This window comes from Prosopis cineraria, unplaced genomic scaffold (assembly GCF_029017545.1).
Source record: "Prosopis cineraria cultivar Desert tree isolate PC_DT_omini unplaced genomic scaffold, ASM2901754v1 PC840, whole genome shotgun sequence".
Taxonomy (NCBI): domain Eukaryota; kingdom Viridiplantae; phylum Streptophyta; class Magnoliopsida; order Fabales; family Fabaceae; genus Prosopis; species Prosopis cineraria.
In genome coordinates this window covers 7,926-35,636 of record NW_026556165.1, presented here as the reverse complement: position 1 = coordinate 35,636, position 27,711 = coordinate 7,926, and the positions used below count along the sequence as shown (strand labels likewise).

General features: G+C 30.2%; 1 protein-coding gene across 1 annotated transcript; it reads left to right on the top strand.

The window, feature by feature from the left end:
- Nucleotides 1-8,011: 8,011 nt before the first annotated feature.
- LOC129298530 (S-type anion channel SLAH1-like) lies at nt 8,012-9,702 on the top strand. The gene is made up of 2 exons (XM_054936948.1): nt 8,012-9,103; nt 9,214-9,702. The coding sequence occupies exons 1-2, from the start codon at nt 8,237-8,239 to the stop codon at nt 9,496-9,498; spliced, it is 1,152 nt and encodes a 383-aa protein (XP_054792923.1). The 5' UTR covers nt 8,012-8,236; the 3' UTR covers nt 9,499-9,702.
- Nucleotides 9,703-27,711: the final 18,009 nt, after the last annotated feature.

Sequence of the window (27,711 nt, the reverse complement as noted above, 5' to 3'; positions counted from 1 at the left end):
AAAGTGATATCCAAAAGTTGAAGGAATTTTCTCAGAATAAAGAATTGAAGAATTGGGAGTGGTTGTACATGTCAAAAAGAATTGAAGAAGGATTCTCATCGGCTAAAAGAACTACAGCAACCGAACAAGGAACGAATGCAAATTAAATTAAAGATCACCATGAAGGAAATCAGAGGTTGGCGCAAAATGAAGATTTTTCTCTCAGAATTTATGGATATTATTTATTCATTGATGGTTGAAAACACCTGAACTCAACTAATGTTTCAAAATGTTATGAGTTGACTATAAATAACTTTGTGTGGGATGGGCTTTAATGAAATTTTCCCATCTCAGAATCTAAGATGAGTGAGGTGAGGATAATTTTTTAAAATTAAACCATGTACAAATTTAATCGAAGAATAAAATAAAGTACAACTTTTCATGTAGTTTAGAGCTAGCAATTCAGATGAGTTGGAATTATTTGGATCTAACTCAATTCAAGAAATCAAAATAAATTTAAACTAAAAATTTAAATAGTCAAGTTTGACCCTAATCTCTTAGGCTTATTCAAACCACTTGAATGCTCAAATTGTCAGATTTTTTTTTTTTTGAAAAAATTTAAATTTTTCTTTAATATTATCATTTTTGTTTTATCAAAAAATATAAAAATATACTTTTTGGGATATTCAAAAGATGTAAAGATTCAAGTGTAAAAGTCTTAAAGTTTGGAAAAACAAGATTAAAATGCATTTTAAACATTAGTTTAAGATATTTTATTGAATAAATAATAATAATTAATGTAAATATTTTTATTTTTTTAAAATCTATAATATAATTTAAAGATTAAACTATCTTTAAAAAATATAATTTAAAGAATTAGTTAATATTTAATACATTTTCTAAATGCAAATTTTTTTATTCAGGATATCTGGGCCAAGATTAAACTCAATTGGATTAGGCCAGAATTTGTTTAGGCCTATTTATATCATTTTGCCAAATCTTACTCTAATTTTTTTGAGTTTATTTGTTGCCTGTTTGGATAAGTTCCAAGAATTGATATCTGTACGGATATAACGTTTTGGAAACAAATACCCAAACGCCTTCGTTTTTGCTTAATCGATAATCTTTCCCTTGATCGCGTTTTGCCGAAAGCAAAGGAGATCTGCTTGTCAATTCCAATTCTTGCTGTTAGTTGCATTTATTAGTTGTCAGATACCCTATCTTCCGTGCATCTCTGCTCGTCTCCCCCCCTACTTCTGTGTTGAATATATAAAACATTAATAACTTATATTAAATTTCCAGTATTACATTATAATGTAATGTAATTTAAATTTTAATACATAATCAGTTATATGTGTGTGCTAAGTAATTATATAAGTTTTAAGTATGTGACTATTATATATATTTTATTTGTTTAATAAATAAAAGTAAAATTAATAATATCATATGAATCTTTATTAATATCACACCCAAAATTAATTATGACTAAATCATCTAAATATCTTAATACTATATAAGTAATTGTCTTTAGAATTTTCACTACTACTTTCATCTCTTCTATACTACTCATTAACTTTATTCTTCCTCACTTAATTCCTCACATTCCACACTTAATTTTATACGATCATTTACTCTATCACCATTGACTTCACAATTTACTCTGCTTGTAAAAGCCTCGTTTTTACTTTTGTTAATCTCAACATCATCTTTTTCTATTATCTTAATGTCAGTGTCTGACAAAGGGCCTTCGTCACTAGCCTCATCTCTTGAATGATCAACCTTATCCTCTTTATGTTGTTCCCATATGATGATAATTCCTAATTTCTTCAACAATGGATGGATATCCACCACGCAATTGGTTACGAGTCTCTTCCCAGTCCTTCTTCCTACACTTGAACTCAACGAATAAATCCTCACCACACTCCAATCAACCACTTTGTCCCCATTAACCTTAAAAACCCTTTATTACTACCCTCGTCAATCTTAATTTTATTATTGGACCACTAGACGCCATATGAAAACTATCCCAAACGAGAAAAAAACAAGGCTTCAATGCAAATCACTGTGACAGTAAAGTAAGGAGTGTTTGTCAAAATTACACACTTGTAACCTTTGCATGGAACTTGGTCACTATCGTCCTCTCTGAAGCTAACAAGCTTCCTCACAAAGATTCCATGATCACATGTGCACCACTTTATCTACTCGAACCCTAGCCCTAAATTAACCTCTAGTCTCACCTTTAGTTCAAATACTCGAATGTTTTAAATGAGGCTCAACTTTTCAACTTCTAGACAAAATATGGTTAAAATTTGCACACACTTATGGGACGATGACTTGGTAGCACAGATAGAAGAACATGGCCAACATCTGAAGGATAACAATTAAAGCAATCAACATTTAATGAGAAGGTGACATTGTACTAAAAAAAAATATGTTGGGGTGAAATTGTGCCAAAAGATAGTCTAGGATATCGGGTGCGCCTGAAGGGAAACATTGAGGATACTTTGGTACCTCAACACTTTAAAATATGTGTGTATCAACCAAAAATTAAACTAATAACTAATGGGAATGGGAATTAGCATTTTTATATAAACTTTTGCATTGCCTAATTTAGTATTCACATTTGAAAAAAGTAAGGCATTTTGTAAAGATTGAATGTTAAAAAATGTTTTACATTTTTAGTATTTTAAGGTGTAATTAATATTTTTTTTCCCCCAAAAATGGCTTTAATAAATAACCTATTTTATATTTATTTTAAGTAAAATACCCTATTAAATAAGGGTAAATTTTAAAAAAGATTAGTTGGAAGATATTTTATATGGGGAGTAAGATTCGATTAATACCTTATATTTTTAAAATTAAATGATATTTTTGCCCTTCAACAACTTACTTGGGAGCACCTGATATTATAAATTTTCATGTGGTACAATTTTTCTTTTGAACTTTGAAAAATGATGCATTAAATATTTTACCATTAAAAAAGTTAACTGATCGTTTGTTGATTTTAAATTATAGGAAATGATATCAAAAATTACTAAAAGAGATAGAAAAAATTACATATAAAAACCCTAAAAAATATCAATTTAGTCCCTTAAATTACATATAAATAACAAGAAATAAATGTTATTTTTATCCATGTAAAAAACTAAAATATGATTTTGACTAACGATCATTTTAAGGACTCAATTATATTAATATTTTTTAAAATATGATTAAAATCAATAAAATGTAAAGTAGAATTTTTTTAGGAAGCATTACACATAAGTCTCACCTAACACAATTAATTACTCTAATGTTCATTGACATTGTATTGTCATTCTCTTAAGTTCAGTTGTCAATTATCAATGGATATTAGAATAATTAATTATATTGAGTGAAAATTTACAGTAATTCTTCCTATTTTTTATTGTAGGTCTACAATAAAAGTATTTTTTTACTGTACATTGACAATAAAAAAGTATTCTACTTTAGTACCCAGTTTTTAAATTATAAGATACTTTTGAGAAAGATTCAGCGTACTAAAATATAAATATTTTGACAAAAATAAAGTTTTATTAATAATATTTTTTTAATATTATTATTCCCATATATGCTCTCTCCTTACTATTCTTTTATAAATGTAATATTAAATGGAGGGTATTTTTAATTTATATCTTGTATTAACAAAAGGTTATGAAGTGTATTTAATGAGCTTTTTGATATGTATAATTTTATCTAAAAGTGTCTTATAGTTTATAATGAAGGGACTATTATTCATTGAAGGTCCACAATAAAATTATTTTTTTTACTATACATGTACAATAAAAAAAAGTATTCCACTCTACTATCCTTATATCAAATTATAAGATACTTTTAAAAAAATTAAAGTATCAAATACAATATATTTTGACAAAAATAAGGTTTTATTAATAATATTTTCTCAATATTACCATTTCTATATATTTTGTCTTCTTAATATTTTTTTTTAAATAGAATATTAAATATAGAAATTTTTAAAAATTTATATTTTTGTATTAAAAAAGTAAGGTTGTAAAGTATATTTATAAAAAATTTATTGATATATATGTTTTTTTTAAAAGTATCTTATAATGTTAAAACAGATAGAGTATTATAATACTCTCCATGCCAATTATAAGATAATTTGATATAAGAATATACGTATCAATAAAAATAATAACGACACTTAACAAACTTATTTTTTTAAAATAAAATATAAACTTTTAAAAATATCCTTACATGTTCAATTATTATGTTATAATATCATTTTAATTTCTTTTCACTTGAAAGATATATATAAAAAAGTATCATGAATGAAACCTATTTTATTTTTAAATTATTTTATTTTTTAATAATATTTTTTTAAATTATCTTATAATTTAAGATAGATGGAATAGTAAATAAATAGATAATATATAACTTTTGCCTTCCTCCATTCCAAATCCTGTCCACCTGCTATGCTTTTTTAATACAATAATAACTAAATTTTAGACCTGTGTGATGCACACAAAAATTTAATCCTCTGATTGATTTGGAAGGAAAGAGGAGGAGGAAGATAACCCTAATGACTTAAATTAATAAATTTTAAACTTTTAACCTGAGTTCTATATTTTTGAAAAAATAACTGATGTCATTAAAACCGCGGGTCTTTCATTCCTGTCCTTTAAATCAAAGTACCCAATACACTATCAAAAACAAATAAAAGTAAAATATTTAGTAAACATTAAAACGATAATTTTAAAAAATAGCAACTAAAATGTATGAAATATTCATAGCAAAGAGAAATAATATATTTATTTTTTTGATTTAAAATTGATAGAAAGAGAACCAATAGAATAGCACAAAAGAACGTTAAAAAAAAATCCACACAGTACTACATCCTACATTTTTTTTGGGAAAATCATAGTAAAGGACTTCTAGAGTATTTTATCTAAGAAAAAGATTACAAGAGATTTTGCATTCACTCTACAGGATTAAAATATAATTAAATTTTAGTATACAAAGATTAAACTATTCCCTATTTTTTTAAAAAAAGAAATGTCCCATGGTCACCGGCCATTAGAGTTTCAGCATCAATGGCTTGACCACTCTATCGGGCCTAATGCCAAAACTCCAACATCAGTGACTGAATTGCTCTCCAATGCCAATCATTGAATTGATGAGGGAGATAAATTAAATTTTTTTAAGGTGGTCAAGTGAAGATATGGACCTACATTCCTTTGGCCATCAAAGATAGTTAGCCACTAGATTAATAATTTTTTTCAATTATATAATGTAATTTTTATATATATTTTACTTTATTTTACTTTCCATGCTAATACTTTTTATGAACTTAATGATTCCTTATCATTTCGTAAATGACTACTTGTTAAATTACTAATTAGACTTATTAAACAATTTAATAAGCACTTACTTTTTTATATAATTATTTATTTATTTTATTACCAAAAGCTTATATGTCAAGAGCTTATATGCACTTATTATTTTACTAAAATTTACTTGTCAAAATTAAAAAAAAATGTTTAAAGCTAATACGAAACTTATCATTTTACATATAGTTTTTTGTTCAACTAACAAAGGAAACTTGTTAAAGAAATTTAATATGAAGTAATTTTTATAAATATTTACATGTTTTTATTATCAAAAGCTCACATCTTAGAAGTATAAACTTGTTATTTAACTAAAATTTACTTGTTAAATTATTAAGAGAAATTTTTAAGCCAATAACAATATAGAGTGGTTTTTTATAAATATTTACTTTTTTATTATTAAAATTTCATATGTTAAAAATTTATATGAACTTGTTATTTTGCTAAAATTTACTTGTTAAATTATAAGAGAGATTTTCAAAAACAATGACGAGATTTGTCATTTTATAAATAGTTACTTGTTAAATTATTCATGAGGATTTATTTTAAATTATTAAGAGAAATTTTTAAAATTATAACATGATTTATCATTTCACAAATAGTTACTTATTAAATTATTACTGGAGACTTATCTTTTTAAATCATAAAAACAAGTAAACATTATAAAAAACTAGTGCATATTAATTTTTTTAACAAGTTTCATTAAATTTAACAAGTAGCTATTTTTGAAATAAAAAGTAACTATTAAGCTCCTAATAAGTATTAATATAAAAAGTAAACACACACATACTAACAAGTAGCCATTTTTGAAATAACAAATACCATTAAGCTCTTAACAAGTATTAACATAAAAAGTAACACACACACCACAAAGATTTGTATTATATATGTGAGATGGATTGCTAGTCTAGTGGTTAATTATTTATTTGGTCACCAAGGAGATATGGGTTTAACCATCCAGCTACTTTAAAAACTTTAATTTGTCTCCCTAAATCCAAAAGCCGATGATGGTAGGGAGATTTTTTTTTTAAAGGTTAAAGTGCTTTTTTAAATTCTTTAACTTTATATAAATTTAATTTAATTTAATTTTTTTAATTTTAAAAAATATCTTTTTAGTCCTCTAATCTCTGACATGTTTTGGTTTAAAATAATTATTTACATGCTAATCGTTGTTATTTCAAAAAAATTAAACTAATATGACAACATTTAAAAATATTTTATCAAAATTCAAAAGTTTATTGTATAAATCTTTTTTATTATGAAACTAAAGATGTTATAGTTAAAGGACTAAAGATATGCTTTATAAAATTAAAGAATTAAAATAAAATATTTACGTAAAATTAAAAAAAATTAAATATATACTTAGCTTTTTAAAAATGAAGAGTAATTTTGTCTTTTAATAATATAAAATTAATTATATTTTGATTTAGGATCCTGCAAAATGAGTTTAAATTCTTTGATCCTTTCTCTATAAATAAAATGTTCCAGAAGCCCTTCGCTATGATTTCCTCTCTCTCTCTCTCTTTTTTTTTGGGTTAGATTGGTGGATATTTCGTAATGTTGAAAGGAAGATACTATAAGATTAAGATAAATTATGGGGCACAGTAGAAAAAACAGTAAAAATATTGTACAATATTGTACAAATGACACTAATTCAATGCAATTTAAAAAAAGTAAAGAAGATATTTGCACGCGGAGACCCTACTAATGTTTAATAATAAATTAATAATATCAAAAGGCAAAATTCTAGTTTCATTTCACTCTTCGCTTCCTTATTTCTCCTTGGCTCCTCTCTTTTCGCCGCGGTGAGTCCTAATGAACTGCAACATTTCCACTTCGAGCTCCTCTGAGACGGTTTAGTGTGAAATGTCTTCTTTTCTTTTGTTTTGGTTTCTTTCAAATCTCTTTCATCCTCCATCTTCATCTGCTGTCTTCTGTCTTTCATTTCCTGAACCGATTAACTCGCTGAACCGATTTTTGACCAGTTGAATCAACCGACGGTCCGGGGTCTTTAAGCCTTGCTATTCAATGATGGTCTTATTATTATTCCAGTGGGCCCACCTGGCTTAAAGGGCCTTCTCCTCTTCCTAGCCACATGAAGCTGATCAAATATATCTCTTGGATCTCAGTCTGCTGCGTATACAAGTCCCTGCCGCATGTAATCAAAATATCAATAAATAAATTCTAAAACCTCCTTCATAAACACCGCGTATTGCAGTGTCTCTTCCAATTTCATGGGACAAATATTCACTGTATTCTCATTTCTCACGCGTCTCCAATTATTTTATTCTCTCACACAAGATCGTAGGTCCTCCACCGAACATGGAGTCTATCCAGTGTAACCAGCCTGCCCTGCAATAGAATGTGACCGATCGAGAAACTTCCTTTTATTACAGATAGGAACCTCCTATATATTTCTTGTTGAAAGAAAATGACTCATTTAATGTGGGTACGAATTATAAATTCAGATCGTTAAGATCTGGTTCCCTTCCACTATGAATCCAAAGATCTTATTCATGAAAATGAAAGGAAAACACCAGTTTCAAAGTAGTTGACAAAGACACGTCTATCAGGCCTTCAATGCTCGACGAGACACAACGTAAGTTCGGTAACTTTCATTTAGATTTTTTCAAACATGGCTGAAATTTAGTGGCTCTTAAGAATTATTAAGTACAGAGAACAAACTGTAAAATATTTTTCTCAATTAACTCATGAACTGTTCATGAAATAAGAATAGAGCAGCCGGATCAGCCTCAGCCGCCTATATTATTGCTTCTAATCAAGTACTGTTGTTTTAGCTGGACATTCTTTTCCTTCCCTTCTCCTTAGTAGTTTGTCTATAAATGCATCGACTTGTTTTTGGAAACTGAACTGGGAACTTGTGTGGTAAAATGAGTGAGGGAGAGCAACAATCACAGCCACAGATAGTATTAGAAATTGATGATCCGATCACAAAAACTGAATCACATCCCAAGTTTATAATTCATGTCCTGTCTTCTTTATCCTGCATCTTATCTAAGATCCATGCCGGGTATTTCAGGATCGCTCTTGCTCTGGCCAGTCAAGCTTTACTCTGGAAATTCCTCATAGAGCCAATCCAAGACGCGCATGCTCTTAGACGCTTGTTTTTAATAATACCCTCCACGGCTCTCATTCTCCTATGGTCAGTAGCATTAGCCACACTGGTCACACTTTCTATTCTCTACACCCTAAGATGCTTCTTTCACTTCGACAAGGTCAGGAAGGAGTTCTTAGACCCCGTGGGAGTAAATTACCTGTTTGTCCCCTGGATCTCCGGGTTGTTCCTGCTACAATCATCACCCCATATTCCTCCAACCACGGTACATTACCAAGTATTTTGGTTGGTGCTTGTGGTTCCTGTGGTGGTTCTTGATGTGAAGATCTATGGGCAGTGGTTCACCAAAGGGAAGCGACTTTTGTCGATTGCGGCAAACCCAACGAGTCTGTTATCGGTGATAGGGAACTTGGTGGGGGCGCAGGCTGCTGCGAGAATGGGTTGGAGAGAAAGTGGCTTGTGCATATTTTCTTTGGGGATGGCTCATTATTTGGTGTTATTTGTGACGCTATACCAGAGGCTAGCAGGAGATAATAGCCTCCCTGCAATGCTGCGTCCTGTTTTCTTCTTGTTCTTCGCCGCACCCAGCGTGGCTAGCTTGTCCTGGCATTCCATTTCTGGCAAGTTTGATGATTTCTCCAAGATGCTCTTCTTCCTTTCGCTTTTCCTCTTCATGTCCCTGGTAAGATTTTACTATTTGATCAAAATATATGTGATGTTTTATATATCTCTTTTCAAACCAGTGAGTATGGGTAATGAAAGGCTAACTTGGTGACCTTTGATCGATATCAGGTTTCAAGGCCCTTGCTGTTCAAGAAGGCGATGAAGAAGTTCAGTGTAGCGTGGTGGGCCTATTCGTTCCCTGTGACGGCTTTAGCCTTGGCTTCAGCACAGTACGCACATGAGGTTAAGGGGGTCATAGCCCATGCGCTTATGTTGCTGCTATCTTTAGTTTCTGTGTTGGTGTCCCTTATCTTAATGGTCGCTACTGTTATCCATACTCATAAGCCCCCATCTCATTCTAACACACCTCAGAACGACTGTGCAGCCACGTCTTCAAGTATTGACTTAAATTAATCCCTTCATGCATCTTTTTGTAGCACAAGATGCACTAGTTGAACTCTAGATTTTGGGTCATCTACATATGTTAAATTCAACTTAATGTATCGGACCAGATCACTGCTGTAAATTGATCAGCCTGTGGGAAGAAAAGCTTGTATCGTCGCCTTGTTTCCCCTTCTGCCAAAATTACTATAATGTCCTAAAGATAGTATTTATTTATGCCGGAGATTGTGTTCTTTTCTTTCCTTCCTTTTCTTATCCCTCTGATTATTCTGATAGCAAAAATTTTTGTGAGCTTGAAGCTCAAATGTTTGAGCAATAAAAAAAGTTACATAGTACTTGATCGCCGCAGTAATACTTCATATGGGTGAGATTTAGAACTCCAACTTCATAAAATATGAATTATTGCCAATTGGATCTGCTTGATGGCATTACAATAAAATATATGAAGGGTGGTGACCAGATTACCCTTACAATAAAATAATGTTTTTGGGGAATTACAATTACTCTCATTTCAGCCTCTCATTGTGTCTCGTTTCATGCTGATGCGGGTTACTCCATTTGTTGGATATTCCAACTGGTTTTTCTGTCGAGCTCACCCAATTCAACCTGATTCCTCAGGTGATCTTGCATTGATGTGTCATGCGAATCAAAGAAATTTGGGGCAAATTAGTCCTTTGGTTTCAACACTTCATTGTTTATTCCTTAATCTCCAGTACCAATCCTCCACCTCAACTACGGAATGATTTGGTCTCATCTTCAATGGAAAAGGAATGGGAGAAGGAATACTTTTCAAGCATACCAAACACAATGTTAACGCAACGAAAGGAAGAAAACGCACAAGTGGAGCGGAGCCATATATTTTGTTTCATTGCGATTTGGAATTGATAAACTTCTCCTTTCTCTTGATTATGGACTGAAAATACTGAGTGAACAATGAACTTCATATTTCCTTCGTAAGATACCCTAAGCATACAGTCAACAATTCCTGTTTTATAAGGTCAATGACATGTAATGTGGTCAAAAAAATATTAATACAAGTCAACTCAAGAGAAAGGCAGAGCTGCGATAAGAGACTGGCAAGCATTCACTGACCTGTTTGAAGAGCAGCGTGCACAAAAAATGGACCTAAGAAGCCGCCCCCAATACCAATTGCAATAACATCCTTCAAAGCCTTTCCTGTAGCTTCAACCTACAAAAGATAACAATTCTCAACACTCTCAAGTTCCATAATTTTCCATATGGGAAAATGTAGTGGTAGATTACCCAAGATGCACTGCGGACCCTCTCAGAGAATTCCTGGATCTTACCCAGGACTTTCCAAACTTCTGGAGCGACACTCTTTCCATCACTGTGTGTAACAGCATCCCTTGGAGCAGGAAGGGCTACATGAGGCACTGATCTATTCTTTGTGCTGTTAATCTGAAAGTCCACTACAAGAAGCACAAGAATTAATGACTCGGGCAATTTAGGACCCGAATCCATTATACATATATATATATATATATCACTTGTATTCAGCAGTGTTACGATGTACGGAACATTCAAGGCAAGATTTTCAGACATCTTTTAGAGATCTAGTAAAAACTTTCCATTAAAAAAAAAAAGGAAAAGGAAAAGAATTGTGTTAATATAGACAAGTATATAGTAGGTGTACTTGAGACTAGTTATATGTGTCCATAACCACTTACATGCTCCCTATTGTACATGCTGTTAATCTTTTGTTTCAGAGATGCAGCCTATATATCAGCACAACCAACAATAATAAGATGGCAGTATATCAGTATGGTATTTGACTTTTGGTTTAAAAGAACGGACCACACAAGTGCTAAAAGAATAAATTTGCTCTTGAGATCAATATATGTAAGCCAATTCAAAGAGTTTATTCATTGTTCCAAGAGCAGCCTGTTGCCTCGAGTAATCCAGCAGAATTCCATCAAACTCACTACAGAGGCAAAATACATCAAAGTCAGAAAGATATCCATCACAATGCAAGTGTTTTTGTGTTTCTTAATATTCTAAGAGCAAAGGAAAGTATGAATCATATTTTTATCCTAATCTTTCAACATCATTAAATCCTCAAAATTGCAGGCTCTTTATCTCATTGTTACGAGCTCTAAATCATATAATGGCGCATCATAAGTATATATAGCATCATGCACTGCCATTGATTCACATCTTTTGACATCACCCAATAGATCACGTAAATGGGTCTTTTTTATCTCATCAACAGGGGCACGGAAAAAATGAGCACTTGTTAATAGTATTTTTGCAGCAGTTCAACATACTACAAGCAAAAAAAGTATTATCCCAGTTACCTTCAACTCTTCCCAAGGTTGAGAGTCACTAATGAGAGTGGAGGAAGCCATTTGAAATTACGATCACTACTCACTAGCCTGCACCAAGAAATGCCGCCAACTTAATATGATGTTCGCCCAACTGTCAACGAATTTTTTTTTTTTTTTTTTATGTTTCTATCAGTATTCACAAGTGTCTAAGGACAAAATAATAAGATAAAGAAATCGATCAATTAACATTATACAAAAATCAATTCTTCAAAAAAGTTCAATGCAGATAAATAGTCGTATATTGTATTCTATTCTAGAGAAGTCGAGACTTAAAAATATGCAACGATTTTCTAGAGCTGGAACAGTGTATCGCCACGCAACGCCAATCAAAAGAAAACCCAAAGTATCCTCAGTTTACAGAGAATCTAATAGACACTCAAACTGTGAACGAAAAAAAAAAAGAATTAGAAAAAACCCATTGTTGATTATTCGAACACCATGCACATTTAACAAATTCATAATCATCAAAACTCCTTTAGCGCAGCAAGAAGCATGATGGATTGAAACATCGTTGATTTTAGAATAAAAATAATAATATCAGCATCCATAAATCACATAGATGACAATCGCTGAATTTTGCTATTACCAATTCATAATCCAACTTAATCTGATTTTAGAAGCCATTTCCAGCTCATATAGCATCCACTAATAATGCGTGGAAACAAACAAACAAGCAGTTGGAGAAAGACGACGTTGTTAATGTTAGGTTGTTCAAATGTGAGTGGATAAAAAACGATATAAAACTTCTTACATTGAATAAAGTTAGACTTAATAACTAACATATAATAAAGAAGGAGAACAATTTTGAGTTAAAATATGGCATTCTTCTACTGCTTTTACCCGTTTCTCCTCTCTTTTTGTTTTTGGATGATCGCTTTCCATTCCTAACAAATAGTATTAGAGCCAAGCGAAACTTGAGACTTGTAAACCCATTATTACTCACACATTTGAAGCCTAAAAATGGGATTGGCTCTAGTTGTAATAGGGACTTGTGTGCGCTACACCGTTGAAGCTAAAAAACTGGGTTGGTCCTAAAAAATAAGGGACTTGGTGTTTTGAGCATCTTTAATATGGGAAGCTTATGAATTCATACTTGAAGAGGAGATTATTAGGCTGTTCAAATGTGAATGGATATAAGACAATGTTGGAAGTTTCACATCGAATAAAGTTTGGCATAATAATTAGTATATAATAAAAGAAGAGTATCTATAAACTTGATTCTTGAAATTTTGAGTTAAGATGTAGTGTACTTCTGCTGCTCTTGCTCACCTCTCCTCTCCCCCAGTTATCAAAGCCAGGTTTCACCTAGACTTGTAAACCCGCTATTGCTCAAACATGTTGGCTCTAAAAAATAAGGAATTTGGTGTTTAGGCATCTTTGATACATGAAATTTGTACACTCACACTTGGGCTTAATAACTAGCATTATAATAAAGAGAAAGGATTTATAAATTTAAGTCTTAAAATTTTTTCCCATTCCTAATAGAAGAATATGTGGAAACCTCAATTTCAAAAAGTTAAGCACAAATAAGAGCTCAGCCGAGTGCCTTTATCAGGTAATTCTTAAGATAGCGTAACATGCTGAAACCGAGATTAAGCATCTAAATACGTATTGCACGCAGTTTCTGGCAATTGTGCGTAGCAACGAATGGTTTGAATAGAATTTGAGTAATGGTTTGATAACAAGAGAGAAAGAGAATATGCTGAGAGAGAAAGTGCTCAACAAGAGCATAAGATGGAAGAAGAGAGATGGTCTGGCTTTACCAATGGCATAAAGAAAACGATGGTGGCGACATGGCGTCAGGTTCTGGCCTTGGGAGGGAGAGCAGCTTGAAACGAGCGAGTTAGAACCTAGGACACTGATTATGTGGCAGCTCGCTGGATTGAACCATTCAGGGTTGGCTTCGATGCTACCTGGCAGATCCGCCACATTTATGCTTACATGTTACCATAGTCCATAGAAGTAGGCAAGACGTAGATACTACTTGAATACTTTTAATCAATAAATGAGTTTTATTGTTATAATATTATTAATAACAATAACTTATTATAAAATAAATAATTTATGAAAAATTTATATGCCTTGAGGCTAAGTATCTAAAACATGAGTAGTCGATTTCGACTACCATTACAATTACAGATAGCATTGTTTATTGTAAGCTCTATTTATATTAATTAATATATTTATAAATTATTAACACATAAATATCATCAATATAATATAGAACTTATATGTTTTTGATGAAATATTTAGCTTTACAATCCACTGATCATAAATAATTTTATCATCAGTTATATCCACTTAATGTAAAGAGCATATATTCCACTTTACCCCCATATTCTCATCTTTCATTCAATGATAGAACCAGAACTCTAAATTAGAGAGACAAATTTATTTAAATATATATTAATAATTAAAAAATAAAATAATAATTACATATTTTATAAATTATCTATATGATGGTTTCATGTTTTAGAATGACTGAACAATTAGCTCATTTTATTTTTAAGACTCATGTGGGATTAAAATTTAAAATATCAAAATGTAGGAGTGCAAAATAAGAGAAAGAGAGGGTGCAAAATAAAAAAAAACTTGTTTACTAATATGTAATTTTTTTCAATAAGGGGGGCATATGCCCACCCTCAACCCCCAATTACAAGCAGATTCACATAGGAATATTCAATCTTATACTTGTCTCAGTCAATCTAGTCTTATTTCAATCATATCAAGATGAGGGTTTTTTAATTCAAAAGAAGGGATGGGATGGGATATGGAGTTGTCCCTTGGATGTCCTATATATATATATATATATATATCTCACACACACGCATATATAATAGACATTAAATATAATAATTATATTCATATAATTTATAAATATATTAATTATATTTATAATTAATATAAAAATAAATTATACTAATTATAATTTCAATATTTACAATTCCTATTCAAAGTTAAAAGTTTTTTATATTTATAATTTTAATGACATGAACAAACAGTATAAGATTATCTCTTTTTTAACCAATATATTAATTACATTAATATAATTTATTTTTATATTTACCTATTTATTAATTTTTATATCATAATTTTGTTTTATTTTCAAAACAGCCAATAAATTCAAATATATCTCAATTAAAAAAAAGAATAATAACTTGATATTATGCCTAGTTTGTCTATTGCTATTACTTTTGTAACCTAAATGTCATTTGTTGTTGTTGTTGCCTTGATATGTTATGTGTTATTTTCAATTAACTTTAAATTATAGGCTTGTAGTTATAACTGATATAATTTAATAATTGACTTTAAATTATTTTAATTTTTATACTCATATTATTTTAGATTTAAACTAAGCAAATTTTGTGATTTAATATTTTAATGAATGTTTTTAGATCACTCTCGCAAGGCGTCCACTTTATCAAAATGTTCTAATTTAATTTCAATCTCATCTCAATTTCTCATGAGATGACGAGATGAAGGATAAAAATTTAATCTCAATCATTTATTAAAATAGGACACAAAATTGAGGTGCCTTGGTCCTGCCCTTAATAGGAGAAAATGAGAAAAGTTTGGTCCCCATGCTCTTTTAAGTTTTTCTCAAGACATGCAATGCATTTATTTTCTAGGTCAGAACGAGTTGCCTCTTACCGAGAACAAAGAACCTATGATAAATGATTAGAAACAAAGAAGACACGTGAGAAAAGATTAATAGGATTAAAATCCAATTTCGATTGGGTTTATTAGGAAAAAAAAATACTCAACTTATTAATATAAGGTATTCAACACTGTTTGAAGGAAAATACATGCAAAAAAATGTAATTTAACCCTAAAAAAAATCAAATAGTTTTTTTGTACCCTTAAAATTATTATTTTTTTAAATTCATACTTGTCAGCGACTGCTAGTGGTGGTATTTTCTTTATTGATCCAAAAACATGAAACAACTTAAAAAAATTATATGGGCATTCTCGATCGAACCAAATAAATCAATAATGATTATAATTTCTATCAAAATAGAGAATTATACTAGGCTTTTTTGTAATCAAAATAATTGTATACTTAGTCATAATAATTTATTGACAAACTTTTAGATGTATAAGAAGAATAACCCCAAATAGTTAGAGTTAATATTTTATAAATTTTTATTTGACTATGAAATATTTTTATCTTTTTCTTTATGAGTAATCATAAAGGATTTTGTAGCTATGCACCAAGATTAACTCATAATACCTTTTGCCTTTCTTGGAATTTGTTGAAATTTCACATGTCTTCTTCTTCGTGGGGTGAAAAAATTATCATTATTGCCTCAACAATTCTCATTCTAAAAGATAGACTGTCATGGTATATTCTTTTAAAATATATTGACTTGTTTTGGGTTTTTTGGTTTTTGACTAAATAAAAACTTGCTGGGTTTTACTAGGATTGGTTTTATTGGAAACATAATCCTCTATCTTTAATGGGTGGTCTATTTTTGGCTTAGGGTCAGTGCGTTTTTTCCATATACATTCTATTGAAGATTGGTGGGCATTCTATATAAATAAGTGTAGCATTTTTTTTTTCTTAAATCATTTTTCAAAGCGGCAAAAGTCCTCTTTTGTTAGTGATCCATTAATGGACGGGATTTTGCTCCTCTTAAAAATGATTTAGAAAAAAAAAACACTTCACTTGTTAGTATATGGTACTCAATGCTCCTAAAAAAAATATAGAAAAAAATGTATACTTTAACCCATTTAAATTTGATAGCCAACCTAATAAGTCGTGAATCAATATCCTAGCTAATGTAATTAAGAGCTTTGGATAGATGATTAAATTGAATTTTTATATTTTTTTTTTCTTCTTGTTAAGCTTGAAACAACATCGCTTGAGTTTTTTTTTTTAAATAGAGAGAAAAAATATCACAATGTCATATTTGTGTTTTAGTAACTATATTAATTTGAATTAGGATGGTTTATACATAAATATGTTGTTTACTTGTACTTTAATAAATTTTTTTAAAATATTATTTTTTTCAAGTTGTATCAAAATATTTTTATATGTTTTAATTAAATTATATTATTTTAATTATGATTGGATCGGTTTCATTTAAACCGTTAACCTTTGATCCATTAAAGAAATTCATTATTTCTTTAAAATATAAAATGCATACAGTGTAATAAAGAAATGTTCAAATTTTTTCTCGAGAGGTGCTTGTATTTAATGCATAAGATGCTTAAAGTGTCTCAAATATTAGAAGGCATCTGCACAGTTAAGAAACATCAAATGTATGGAATTTGTTTTTATGTTAAATTCATTAGAAGACGAGCCATAGGTTTTCCCCCCTTATGTTTAGTGGGATTTTAGTTATTAATTTATTCAGGGATTATGAGAGAGCAATAAGAGAGAGCAAGGAAAGACACGTTACATCAATACAGGGCAATGTGTTGCGAGAAAGAAGAATGAGGTCATGAAAAGCTTTCGTAAAATGAAAGAAAAGCCAGGAGATGGAGTTGAAATCGAATCAGCCAAATGTGAGCGTTGTTGGCTGAGATATGGATTGTGCTCACAAGCTAGGAAGGAACTGGGAGTTTTAGGAGAAGTTCATGTAATGGTAATCACATATTTTATAGTTAAACTAGAGTTATCCCAGGACGCTGTACGGTAATTCAAATGAATTTGATAAATTTGAAATCATGTAAATGAAAGAATATCATCAACATAACAGTTAAAGCATAATATATACAAAAAAAAAAAAAGTTTTCAAAAGAAATAAATTTCGTAGAAATTGGTTGGTATGGTAGGAAAATGTCATAAATTCTGTGTTTTTCGAACTTATTTTATTCAAGTGGATATTAGTACCATGGCGTCATCAGTGACTTCAATATAAAATTGAAACCCTCACGAGTAATTCCAATGAGGATTTTCATATCATACAGTTAGGCGTTAAATATTTGAACGGGATGCATTTCACCTTGTTTATTATGCCTCTGATATTGCTTTTTTATTTGGTGGAAGATGATGTCCTTCCAAGCAACCTTGCAGCCCTTTGAGAAAGCATTTTAATGTTGCTCCCTTTTCAATACTTACGGAAGTACCAGTGTCATTGGTGATACATTTTCTCACTACTCAAGATTATAGGAAACTGCAAAAAATTCTTATGAGGCGAGTTTGTTTTGATTCTATTGACAATTTCCATGTGATGGTGTTGGTCATATATTGATGTTTGTTTATATTCTAATATTTGTGTGTTTTGATTTGTCTGTTGTATTTCTTTTACAGGGACTCTAAATATCTTAGGTTTTCATGTATTAATTATTTTATTTTAATATAAGTTTGATTGATCTTTAAAAAAGAAATATTTGAAGGAGATTAACTTTAATCTTTCAAGAAGTAGAATAGTTCAAAAATGCTCAAGTAATAAAATGAACCTCAATTGAAATTTCTTCAATTTTCAAATTGAATTTATATCGATGTTTTTAAATAGTAAAATTTTGAGATACCATCTCTACCAAAAACAATTTGAGATGCCATAATCTTGCACACATGAATATGAAGACAATTAGCCTGAATTTTCCAAGCAATAAAACAGTCTAAATATATCAACAAAATAAAATATACCTGAATTATTAGATTTTATTTCCTTTATTAATTAATTTTTATATATTTTTTTTACCAGAGATTTAATAATAGAAGAAGAAGAAGAAATTTTCTACAGTAAAAAGGAAGAGAGGACAAGGAAGAAGAAAAGAAAGAAAAGAAGGGCGAAGAAGACAACACAGCCGGCCGCCGGAGTCGGAAAGAAAGGAAGGACGTCACAAATCCGTTCCAGGACGAAGAAAGCAAGCCACGCATGAGGTAGACTGAAGAAAAGAGGAACGTCGTTCGATCATCGGCAGAAGTTCACAACAGTCGCCGGTCGTTGATGTTGGCGGAGGCTCTGAATGCATCTGCACAGGCGTTCTGCAGAGAGAGACAAGAGGAAATAGAAAAAGGGAAGGGGGGGGTGGGGTAAGATCAAAAGAGTGACGCGTGAAACGTTGGCAGAGAAGAGTGAGACGAAGCAGCGTCAGTTTCACGCAAGGGGACGGACTTGGTCGAAAATAAGGGTCAAGTTTGACGGATTGTCTGTTTAAACATGCTTTAATAAAAATTTAGATTTAAAAATTTAATATTTTTTAAAATAATTAGGCTTTAAAACTTAACCTTTTTAAACTTTAAAAAAACAGGCTCGGGCTCGAGTGGCTCGTGAAGCTCGTTTTATTATTTATAAAGTATTGTTTTCTCCTCTTTTCAGATAATGTGCAAACATTGATTTGTACCTGCAATTGATTGAATTGTTTTGTGCCATTTTATGATAATTTTTATATTTTATCTTGTGATATATGTATAGATATATATTTGATAATAAAATAATTTAATTAATAATTATTATAGGTGATAATGAAAAAGCTGCAGAAATAATTGATATTGACCCTCCGCCTCCATCTTTCACAAGTGGACCTACATCTGAGAGTTTTAATATTTTATTTATGGATGATAATGGGAGAGATCTTGATTGGGATTGATGATATATTTGCCTTCATCTTATTTGAACTTTTAAATTTTTTATTCATTTTTTAAATTATGTGAGACTTTAGTTTGATATATGTTAAATTTTAAAATATTCTAAATAAATTTTAATATTAAATTTTATTTTATTTTATTTTATTTTTATCCAGGCTTACGGGTCCGACCCTGAGCCCTTTGAATGAGGGCCGGGCTTTAATTTTAAGGTAAAATTAATCTAATCGAGTTTTAGAGCCTACGTCCATAAAGGTCGAGCCCATTTGAACTAGGTCCACCCGTTTACCAACTCTAGAGGGAGAGGAGAAAAAAAGAGAAGTAATAGAACTGGGTGAGGGGGAATTAAAAAATGATAATAAAATTTTTTTAAATTATATAAATAATACTTTAATTTTTTAATATCTCATAATTTTTTTGAAATTTTTTAAAAATTTTTTATTATTAAATAATTAATATAAATGATTAAATTATTTTTAATTTAAATATTAATTATTATTCACAAATTTTATTCTAATATTTATAATTTTTTGAAATAAAAAATTTAACAATAATTTATAAGTTTGTATTTAAAATCTTGATATTTCACAAGTGTTGTAAATATCTATTGTCATTCATAAATTTTATTTTAAAATTCATAATTTTTTTAAAAATTATAAAAATTCAGTAGCAATTTACAAATTTGAATTTAAAATAATTTAATTATTTATATTAATTTTTTAATGATAAAAAGTCCCTAAAAATTTTAAAATAATTATAGCATTTTGAATGACTAAAATGTCATTTATATAATTTAAAAAAAATTTATTATTATTTTCCAAAAAAAATAGGACCGTGGCTTTTGAATTCTCAATTTAGATTTTTATCATTTTTATCATTTTATTTTTTAAAAAATTATTATACTAGTCCTTTAACTTTTAAAATATAACTTGACTCTCAAATTAATTTAATGTATAAAATATATTAATAACTTAACATGTACATAAAATTAAATGAAAATAAATTAAATCTTAAATTAATTTAATTTTTATCAATTTAATTATTTATAATGTGATTTGTTCTTTTTTTAAATTTTTTGTGTTTGTTTTTTCTACTTAAAAAATTACACTTTTTTCATTAAGGGATAATTAATTTTTAAAGCCTTATAGTTTACCTCCATTTTAATTCAAGTCCATGAGAAAATTTATAATGAAATTTAACTTGTATTACTTATAAATACATATACTTTAGCATTTATTGACAATGAAATTTGAATATTTGTATTTTGGATAGGATGTTGTTTTTCATTCCTGAATGCTAAAGTCTAGAATTCGATTTGAAATTGGAATGAAAGAAAAAAGAGAGTAAAAAAAATTGTATTGAATTTCAACATATTATTTTATATGTTAAAAAATATTGAAACTTGATTCATATACAAATAAAATGGTTTAAAAATTGAATCAAACTGATTTTTAAAAAAATTAATTAAGTGTCACTTTTTGTACAGATTGATTAGTTTAGTTTGATTCATGTTTTAATTAAAAATAGAACAAAATTATGTCCTTGACCATCCTAAAGACGTGGGTTGTGGAAGGTTCACATATGCAATTCATATGGTTATGGCACGAGTCAAGAACTCAACTAAAGATCAAGTAGCCTCTTTCCCTCATCCAATTTCACACTGCAACGAATAAAATAATTGAACATATTCGAAGGGTGGCCGAGTTTTAATGGTGTACTACTGGTATTCTTCAGGGTTTTTTATGGAAGTAAAGAAGGGGGTGGAAGTACAAGCACAAGAAAGTTGGAAGAGGGGATGGAAAAAGGGAGAATGACAAGAAAATTTTAAAAGCATTAATTAATTCAAGTCAAATCTTAAGTGCTAAATAAAAAAAATTTATAACTCAATTTTTCAATTTTACAATTGTGTTGTAATAAATTTATAATTTTTTAAAAATTTTAACATGATTAAAGAATTAAAAAAACTTCATTTTTTCTATTAAAATTTGAAATATTAGTTACCAATTTAATCACAAGAAAATTACAAAATTATGAGATTAAATTGTAAATTCTTGAAATTTAGTACTTGAAATCTAATTTAAATTAATTGGTCCTTTTGAAACCTCTTTGTCATTTTTCCATGAAAAAATGTGTTCAGTGTAACAATAAATCATGAATTCATAAAGTTTATATTAAATTAAAAACACTAAAATATCGCTATATGTGAAAGGGGGAACATTCAATAAAAATTAAAAAAAAAAGAGGACAACTAAACTCTCGCCCATTCTTCCTCCACCCCAATTGTAACATCCAAGAAAACTTAATCCCTAATTAATTTAGTAAATGAGATTAATTAAATAAATTAATGTGGTATCTAGATACAAATAACTAATAGATGTTATGGGTTGTGATTTCAGCTCTAGGATTGTGTGTTAACTAATTCATTGATATATATATATATATATATACACATATTATAATTGAAGTACGTGAAATTATATGAAATGCAAGTGTGGCATAACATATTTGAAAATCAAATATTATGATTTTGTGGAATTCAATGACATAGTTTGTGTAAAGTTTTATGAAATAATGTTAATGGAGTATAATAACATGATTTGTGTGGAGTTCAATGAAATAACATTTATGGAATTTAATGATGTGATGTTTTGGTGGAGTTCAATGAAATGTGTTAAATGAGGAGTTCAATGAATGTGTGTAGTAAAGATTTCAATGATGTAGTGTGTTGTGAAGTTCGCTAACGTATTATTATGTGTTTGAGTGATGAACATGTGTAATCTGAGTATGATGAGAATAGTAAGCATGCTTGTGTACTAATTACTTGCATGCTATGAGAAATTATATCTTTATGCACTGTATGATCATGAGAGGTGAGAATTTGCCTAGAAAGAGGAGTAGAGAGTTAAAATCTACGTGGTAAGGCTATCATTAGAGCTTAATAGTTTGCCTATATTTATTTTCATATATTGCCCCACTTGTTTAACGAGGAATAGTCCCATTGTGTAATAAGGGACATGAATCTACTCTAGTTTTCATTTGTTCAATGAAGAAGCAAGTTTAGAGAGAATGACACCTTACAGTGTGAGATTTAAAGGAAATCGTGACTCACGAGTAAGTTAAGCAACCTTGGCCAAGTAACTTCTCATACGTGAATGGCTAAGTTAGTGACATCACATGGACGATCCCAATGCGTAATAACCCATGATTTCATATTGGAGGTATAAAGAGGATATAAAAAAGGTATGATTATGCATATTATGATTGAGGGCACATGGTTTGTCTGTTTTGTGATACTTGTGATAAATTATTGTGAAAACACTTGTTTATTATTGTTTTAAATGTGAAAAGTGTTAGCATGTTGTTATAGCATGAAATTGTGAAAATAAAGGATGAATTATTCTTGAGAAGTGTTTGTAAACTGATTTTTTATATAATTATCAAATTATATCGCAACTTATATTTAAATTGATTGACATATATTAGTATAAATTATAAATACTTTAGTTACCAAATAGTTGTACTCACCCATTCTCTTTAATATTATAGGAGTTAGCACATATCTCGGGTGAACTCCCCCCCTTATGATCATGCTCTTTCACAGTTTCTACTACTTTTCATCACATTTTCACATCACACTTATATACATAGTATATATACTTTAATTAGAAACAATAACCATTTACAAAATACTCTTTCATGCTAAAATCATTTACAATGTCAAATTACGCACAAAACTCTTCAAAACCACAACTTTATCATTTAAAATTACCTCTATACAATTACAATAGTTAATAAACACAATAAACTATATGGTTACCTTAACCCTTTTGTCACACAAAAAAGGTTACTGTGGCTCAACGTTAGCTCCACACGTTCTATACGCACAATATGGCTCGAGTAATGCTTAATCTAAGCCAATAGGTGACAATCGTTAATTATCACTCCGGATAACTCCGAATTCACTTAAGTTCTAAGTGTTAAAATACTCAAATTCCTTTCTAACAATGCCAACCATTCTCATACACTCTAACCATTCTATTATACATTCTAACACACCAAATTCGCTAAGCAATGTCTCACATTGTTTTTAAATCCTCAAATTATATTTAGGATTTATCCAAACCTTTACAAAAAATTCTCGAGTTCGTCCAAACCCTTACCAAAAATTCTCAATCATCACAAAACTCATAAATTTAAGGTTAGAAGCTTGGTTTAACTCGTCAAGATCTTAAATAAAGTCTAAACCCAAGGAAACCGAAATTAAAGCCCCCATTACCTCAAATATTCAAATTTTCATATAAAAGAGGGAGAAGAGGGAATGTACAACTTACCCGATGGTGAATTAAGCTCCAAATGCCCTTAAAGTAGCTTAAGGATCGTACCTTAGCAGACCAAAAGCTCTCCTTTGTCACTCTCTCATTTTTCCTTTTTCTCTCTTCTATTTTCAATCTGTTTTCATAATCTGATAAGTGCAAATTTTGCATATGCGCCACGGCCCATGGACTCGCCTGCCGCAGTATATGGCACAGAAAGCTCCACGAAATTTTAAACTTCCTTCCATGACATGGCCTACTTCAACCTTGACCTATGTTAACCTCTAGAAGTTCATGTTATTTCATCACATTTTCCTTAGATTCTAATCCGTTTAGTTCAATTGTATATGTTTTTATTGCCCAAATTAGGAAAATGTGCATTTTGTTTTGGGCTTGTGTTCTTGGCTTTAATTTGATATTTTTAGCCTAATTTCATGTTATTTTGATTAGAAGCGTTTCTGGAGCTTTGTGGATATTTTTGGAAGGCGTTTGGATGAAGAAATCAAAAGCTAATTGAATGATTTTCGTTAGCTGTAAAAACAGTGCAAAACTACCAAAGTCGTCTCAAAGTCGTGACTTTCGTCGCTGTCAGAAAAACGCTGCGTTTTATTTATTAGAAATTAGTTGGTTAGGACACATATAAGCTGAGAGCTCAATCCAGAACGCATTCTTCAGATTTTTAGACACTTTTGGAGTTTGGTTGTGCTAGGGTTTGGGCATTAGAAGAGTTGGGATCAAGAGATTGAAGCCTTGAAGACATTTGGAGCTCATTTTCTTTGGTTTTTCTATTCCTCTTCCCTTTCCTCTCTTGTAATCTGAAATGGGTCCACTTATTTTGTATATTTGTAGCTTGTGGATGATTATGAGTAGCTAAACCCTTTGTTCTAGGATTATTTGGAACCCTTGTATGGATTAACACCATATTTCTCCTCTCTTTTTGTGATTAATGATATATATGTATTTATTTTACTCTTTCCTTAATGCTTCTACTTGATTGGCCACCATTTAGATGTTGGGTTCACTTAATTGATGCTTGAGAGGGCTAGGTTGAGTGTAGAACTTGGGTAAAATTGTGTAAGAACTTGATATTTGCATGTTGAATGGATGGTTTTGCTAGTAAGATAGAGATATACTTGCTAGCCTTGCATAGCCACATTAGGGTTGGTGTTTAAAATTGAGTTTTATTAATTGTAACAAGAGATCGGGCAATTAATTTAACTAAACACTTGTTCATGACTTGAGAGAGCTTGTCTAAGTATTTTTAGAACCCTAGGTTAGCATTTATTTTCATTAAAAGCATTTATGAGAGGAGGTAATTTTGGTGTTATGAAATGCAAGGGGGACAATTAATCCTAGGTCCTAAATTGTGTTAGAAGTTGTGAATCACTCACTTTTCTTTATTTTCTAGTATTAGCTTCATAAGCAAAATCATTTTCACCTAAATTTGTGTAGCTCAACTTGATCGAATTTACTTAGTCTTTTGCTTGATTATAGTTTTTAAACAAATCCTCGAGGGAACGATACTTTACTCATTTTATATTACTTGCTACGACGCGTGCACTTGCGGTGAGCAACAACCTAGCCCTCTTCTAAGGCTATCCAAAAATCATATTAATCTCCATAAACTTCGCTAAATAATAATTTATCTAAATTAACCAAATTACCCCTTGAAAACACTGATAATTACTAATGAAGAAACTTAGGATGTTACAATAACCCTTTTATGTGATAAAGGATTAAGGTAACGAAATAATTTACACTGATTGATTATATTGCTTAACTATTTATGAGTAGATATGTTGATTTAAACTTGAGATTTGATAATCTTGCATATTGTGAAATGTGGTTTTGTGCATGAAAAATTATTTGTGAATGATGAAAATGATAAAAGTTTTATATAACTTGATTGAGAAAATTTGAAATGTATATGTGTTATATACGATGAGTGTGAGCATGATCATGTTAAGGGGCGGGAGTTCACTCGTAGAAAGAAGTAATGAAAGTCCATATAGCATGTATCTTCTTAATGTCTAGTGAGGCACGGTGTTGAAGATTTTCTCCTTAGTATCCATACAAGATACGAGATATGGCATTAGAGAGTGACGCTCCTTAGCATTAATGATGCGGTGTTGGAGTAATGACACCCTGCTTTATGTGCAATAGGGGGAAACCATAGTTCAAAACTGAGATAGGACACCTTTAGCTGGGTGATCCTACCACTGAAGGTGAGCTAAGATCATTATGAATGTGTACTTGGTCTAAAAGCCTATAGTTTCAGTCGGGGTGACATGGAGGTTCGGACTGTAGAACGATTATGCTAGTGGTATAAGATTTATACTGATAAAAAGAATATGTGGTGATATATTAAAAGATTATGTTGGAGTTTTATAATTTTACTCTCTTATAGTTGTGTATGCCAATTAATAATAGTGAATTATTTTGTTATTGAGATGCTTATCTCACCCCATAGTTATATTTTATAAGTGAGAGTTCCTGTAAGGGCAAGGGAGGGAAAGGACGTTTGAAAAGTGAAGAGCATAGTTGTATAGCTCTTTCCTTATCTCTTTTTGGATATTGTAATGAATATTGTTAATATATAATTTCAACTTAGGAACATAACATTATTTTGGATATCACTTATATATAAATTTATGATAAGTGTGTGTGTGCTTGGCCAAGTTACAATTACAAGTAATGCATTTGAAGTGAGTTATGTGTCAAAATGACCAAGTTAATATGTGTGTTAAATTTTATTCACCCTTTTATGTTGTTGTGAATTAGGATTTTAATGGTCATTTTGGGTCTGATTGCTTAATTGTGTGTAATGATTGAATTGTCATGTTATGTGTGATCCGTTTGAGGTGGTCAAAGTGTCTCTGGGACTAATGGCAATTGGCATTATAAGTTGGACACCTATGTTTGTATTTTGATGTGAAAACAAATCATTTTGTGTTTGGGTGTCTATCTTTTAAATAGATGATCATTTGAGTGTGAGACTGATGTCATTAGCTAGAAAGCTCGAAGAACTTCGTGTGGATACTTGAACCACCAAAATTGAACATCGAATGATAAAATGGCGCACTCTAAAATTTAAAGAACTGTTATGACAATAGGTGTGCGTTGCGGCGTATGGTAGTTGCGCCGCAGCCCAAATGACCTTCGAGGGACTCATCCCTTTGTGCCATTTGCCACGGTAGATGGTCCAGAATTTTTAAAAAGTGGCTTGTTTTAGCCTAATTTGATGTGGCTTGATTTTCATGCTTCCGTATTTGCTCTTAATTGATTTTTAACTATAGCTTGAGCTCAAACACAGGATTTTTCTTGGGATCTCATTATTTTAACTAATTATCTTTTAAACTCTTAGGTTGTGATAACTCCTTCTTGAAATTTAATTATTTCTAATTACCACAACGGCGTGTAAAAATATTGTCTTGGTAATATCAAGATGAACATTACACCTTTAGTTTACATTCATTTTGTGTAATAGAGTATGATTTTTAATTCTAGTTTGCATACCATCGCACTTGTATTATTTTATTGTTGCAAATGTTTGAGTTGGATTTTAGGCCTTAAGTTTTCTGGTATGATGATATATATGTTAGTAAGACTAAAATACTAGTGCACGTGTAGAATTAATGTGTTGAGTTTTGATTGGTTTTGATGTAATGCAAAGCAAATTACCCCTTTTTGTTTTTGATAAAAAAGAGATTGGGGAGTGATTTTGTGTTATACGGATATTTAAATACATGTGATGTGTTGTATTGATAGTTCTATGTCTAATGGATATAGTTTGGGTGTTAGGAATAGCTTTTGACACTTGTTGTGAATTTTGGACAACCTTTTTATGTGAAAGTTGTAAAAAGTGATTAAAAATGTATTTGGATATCTAACTTTCTAATGTGACTTTTGGGTGTCTAACTTCCTAATGTGACTTATTTTAAAAGTGAAACCCATGCCGTTAGCTAGTTCATAAGAAGAGCTTTTTGTAGACATTTAGATCATGTCATTCGAACATCGGACGGAGAATCAA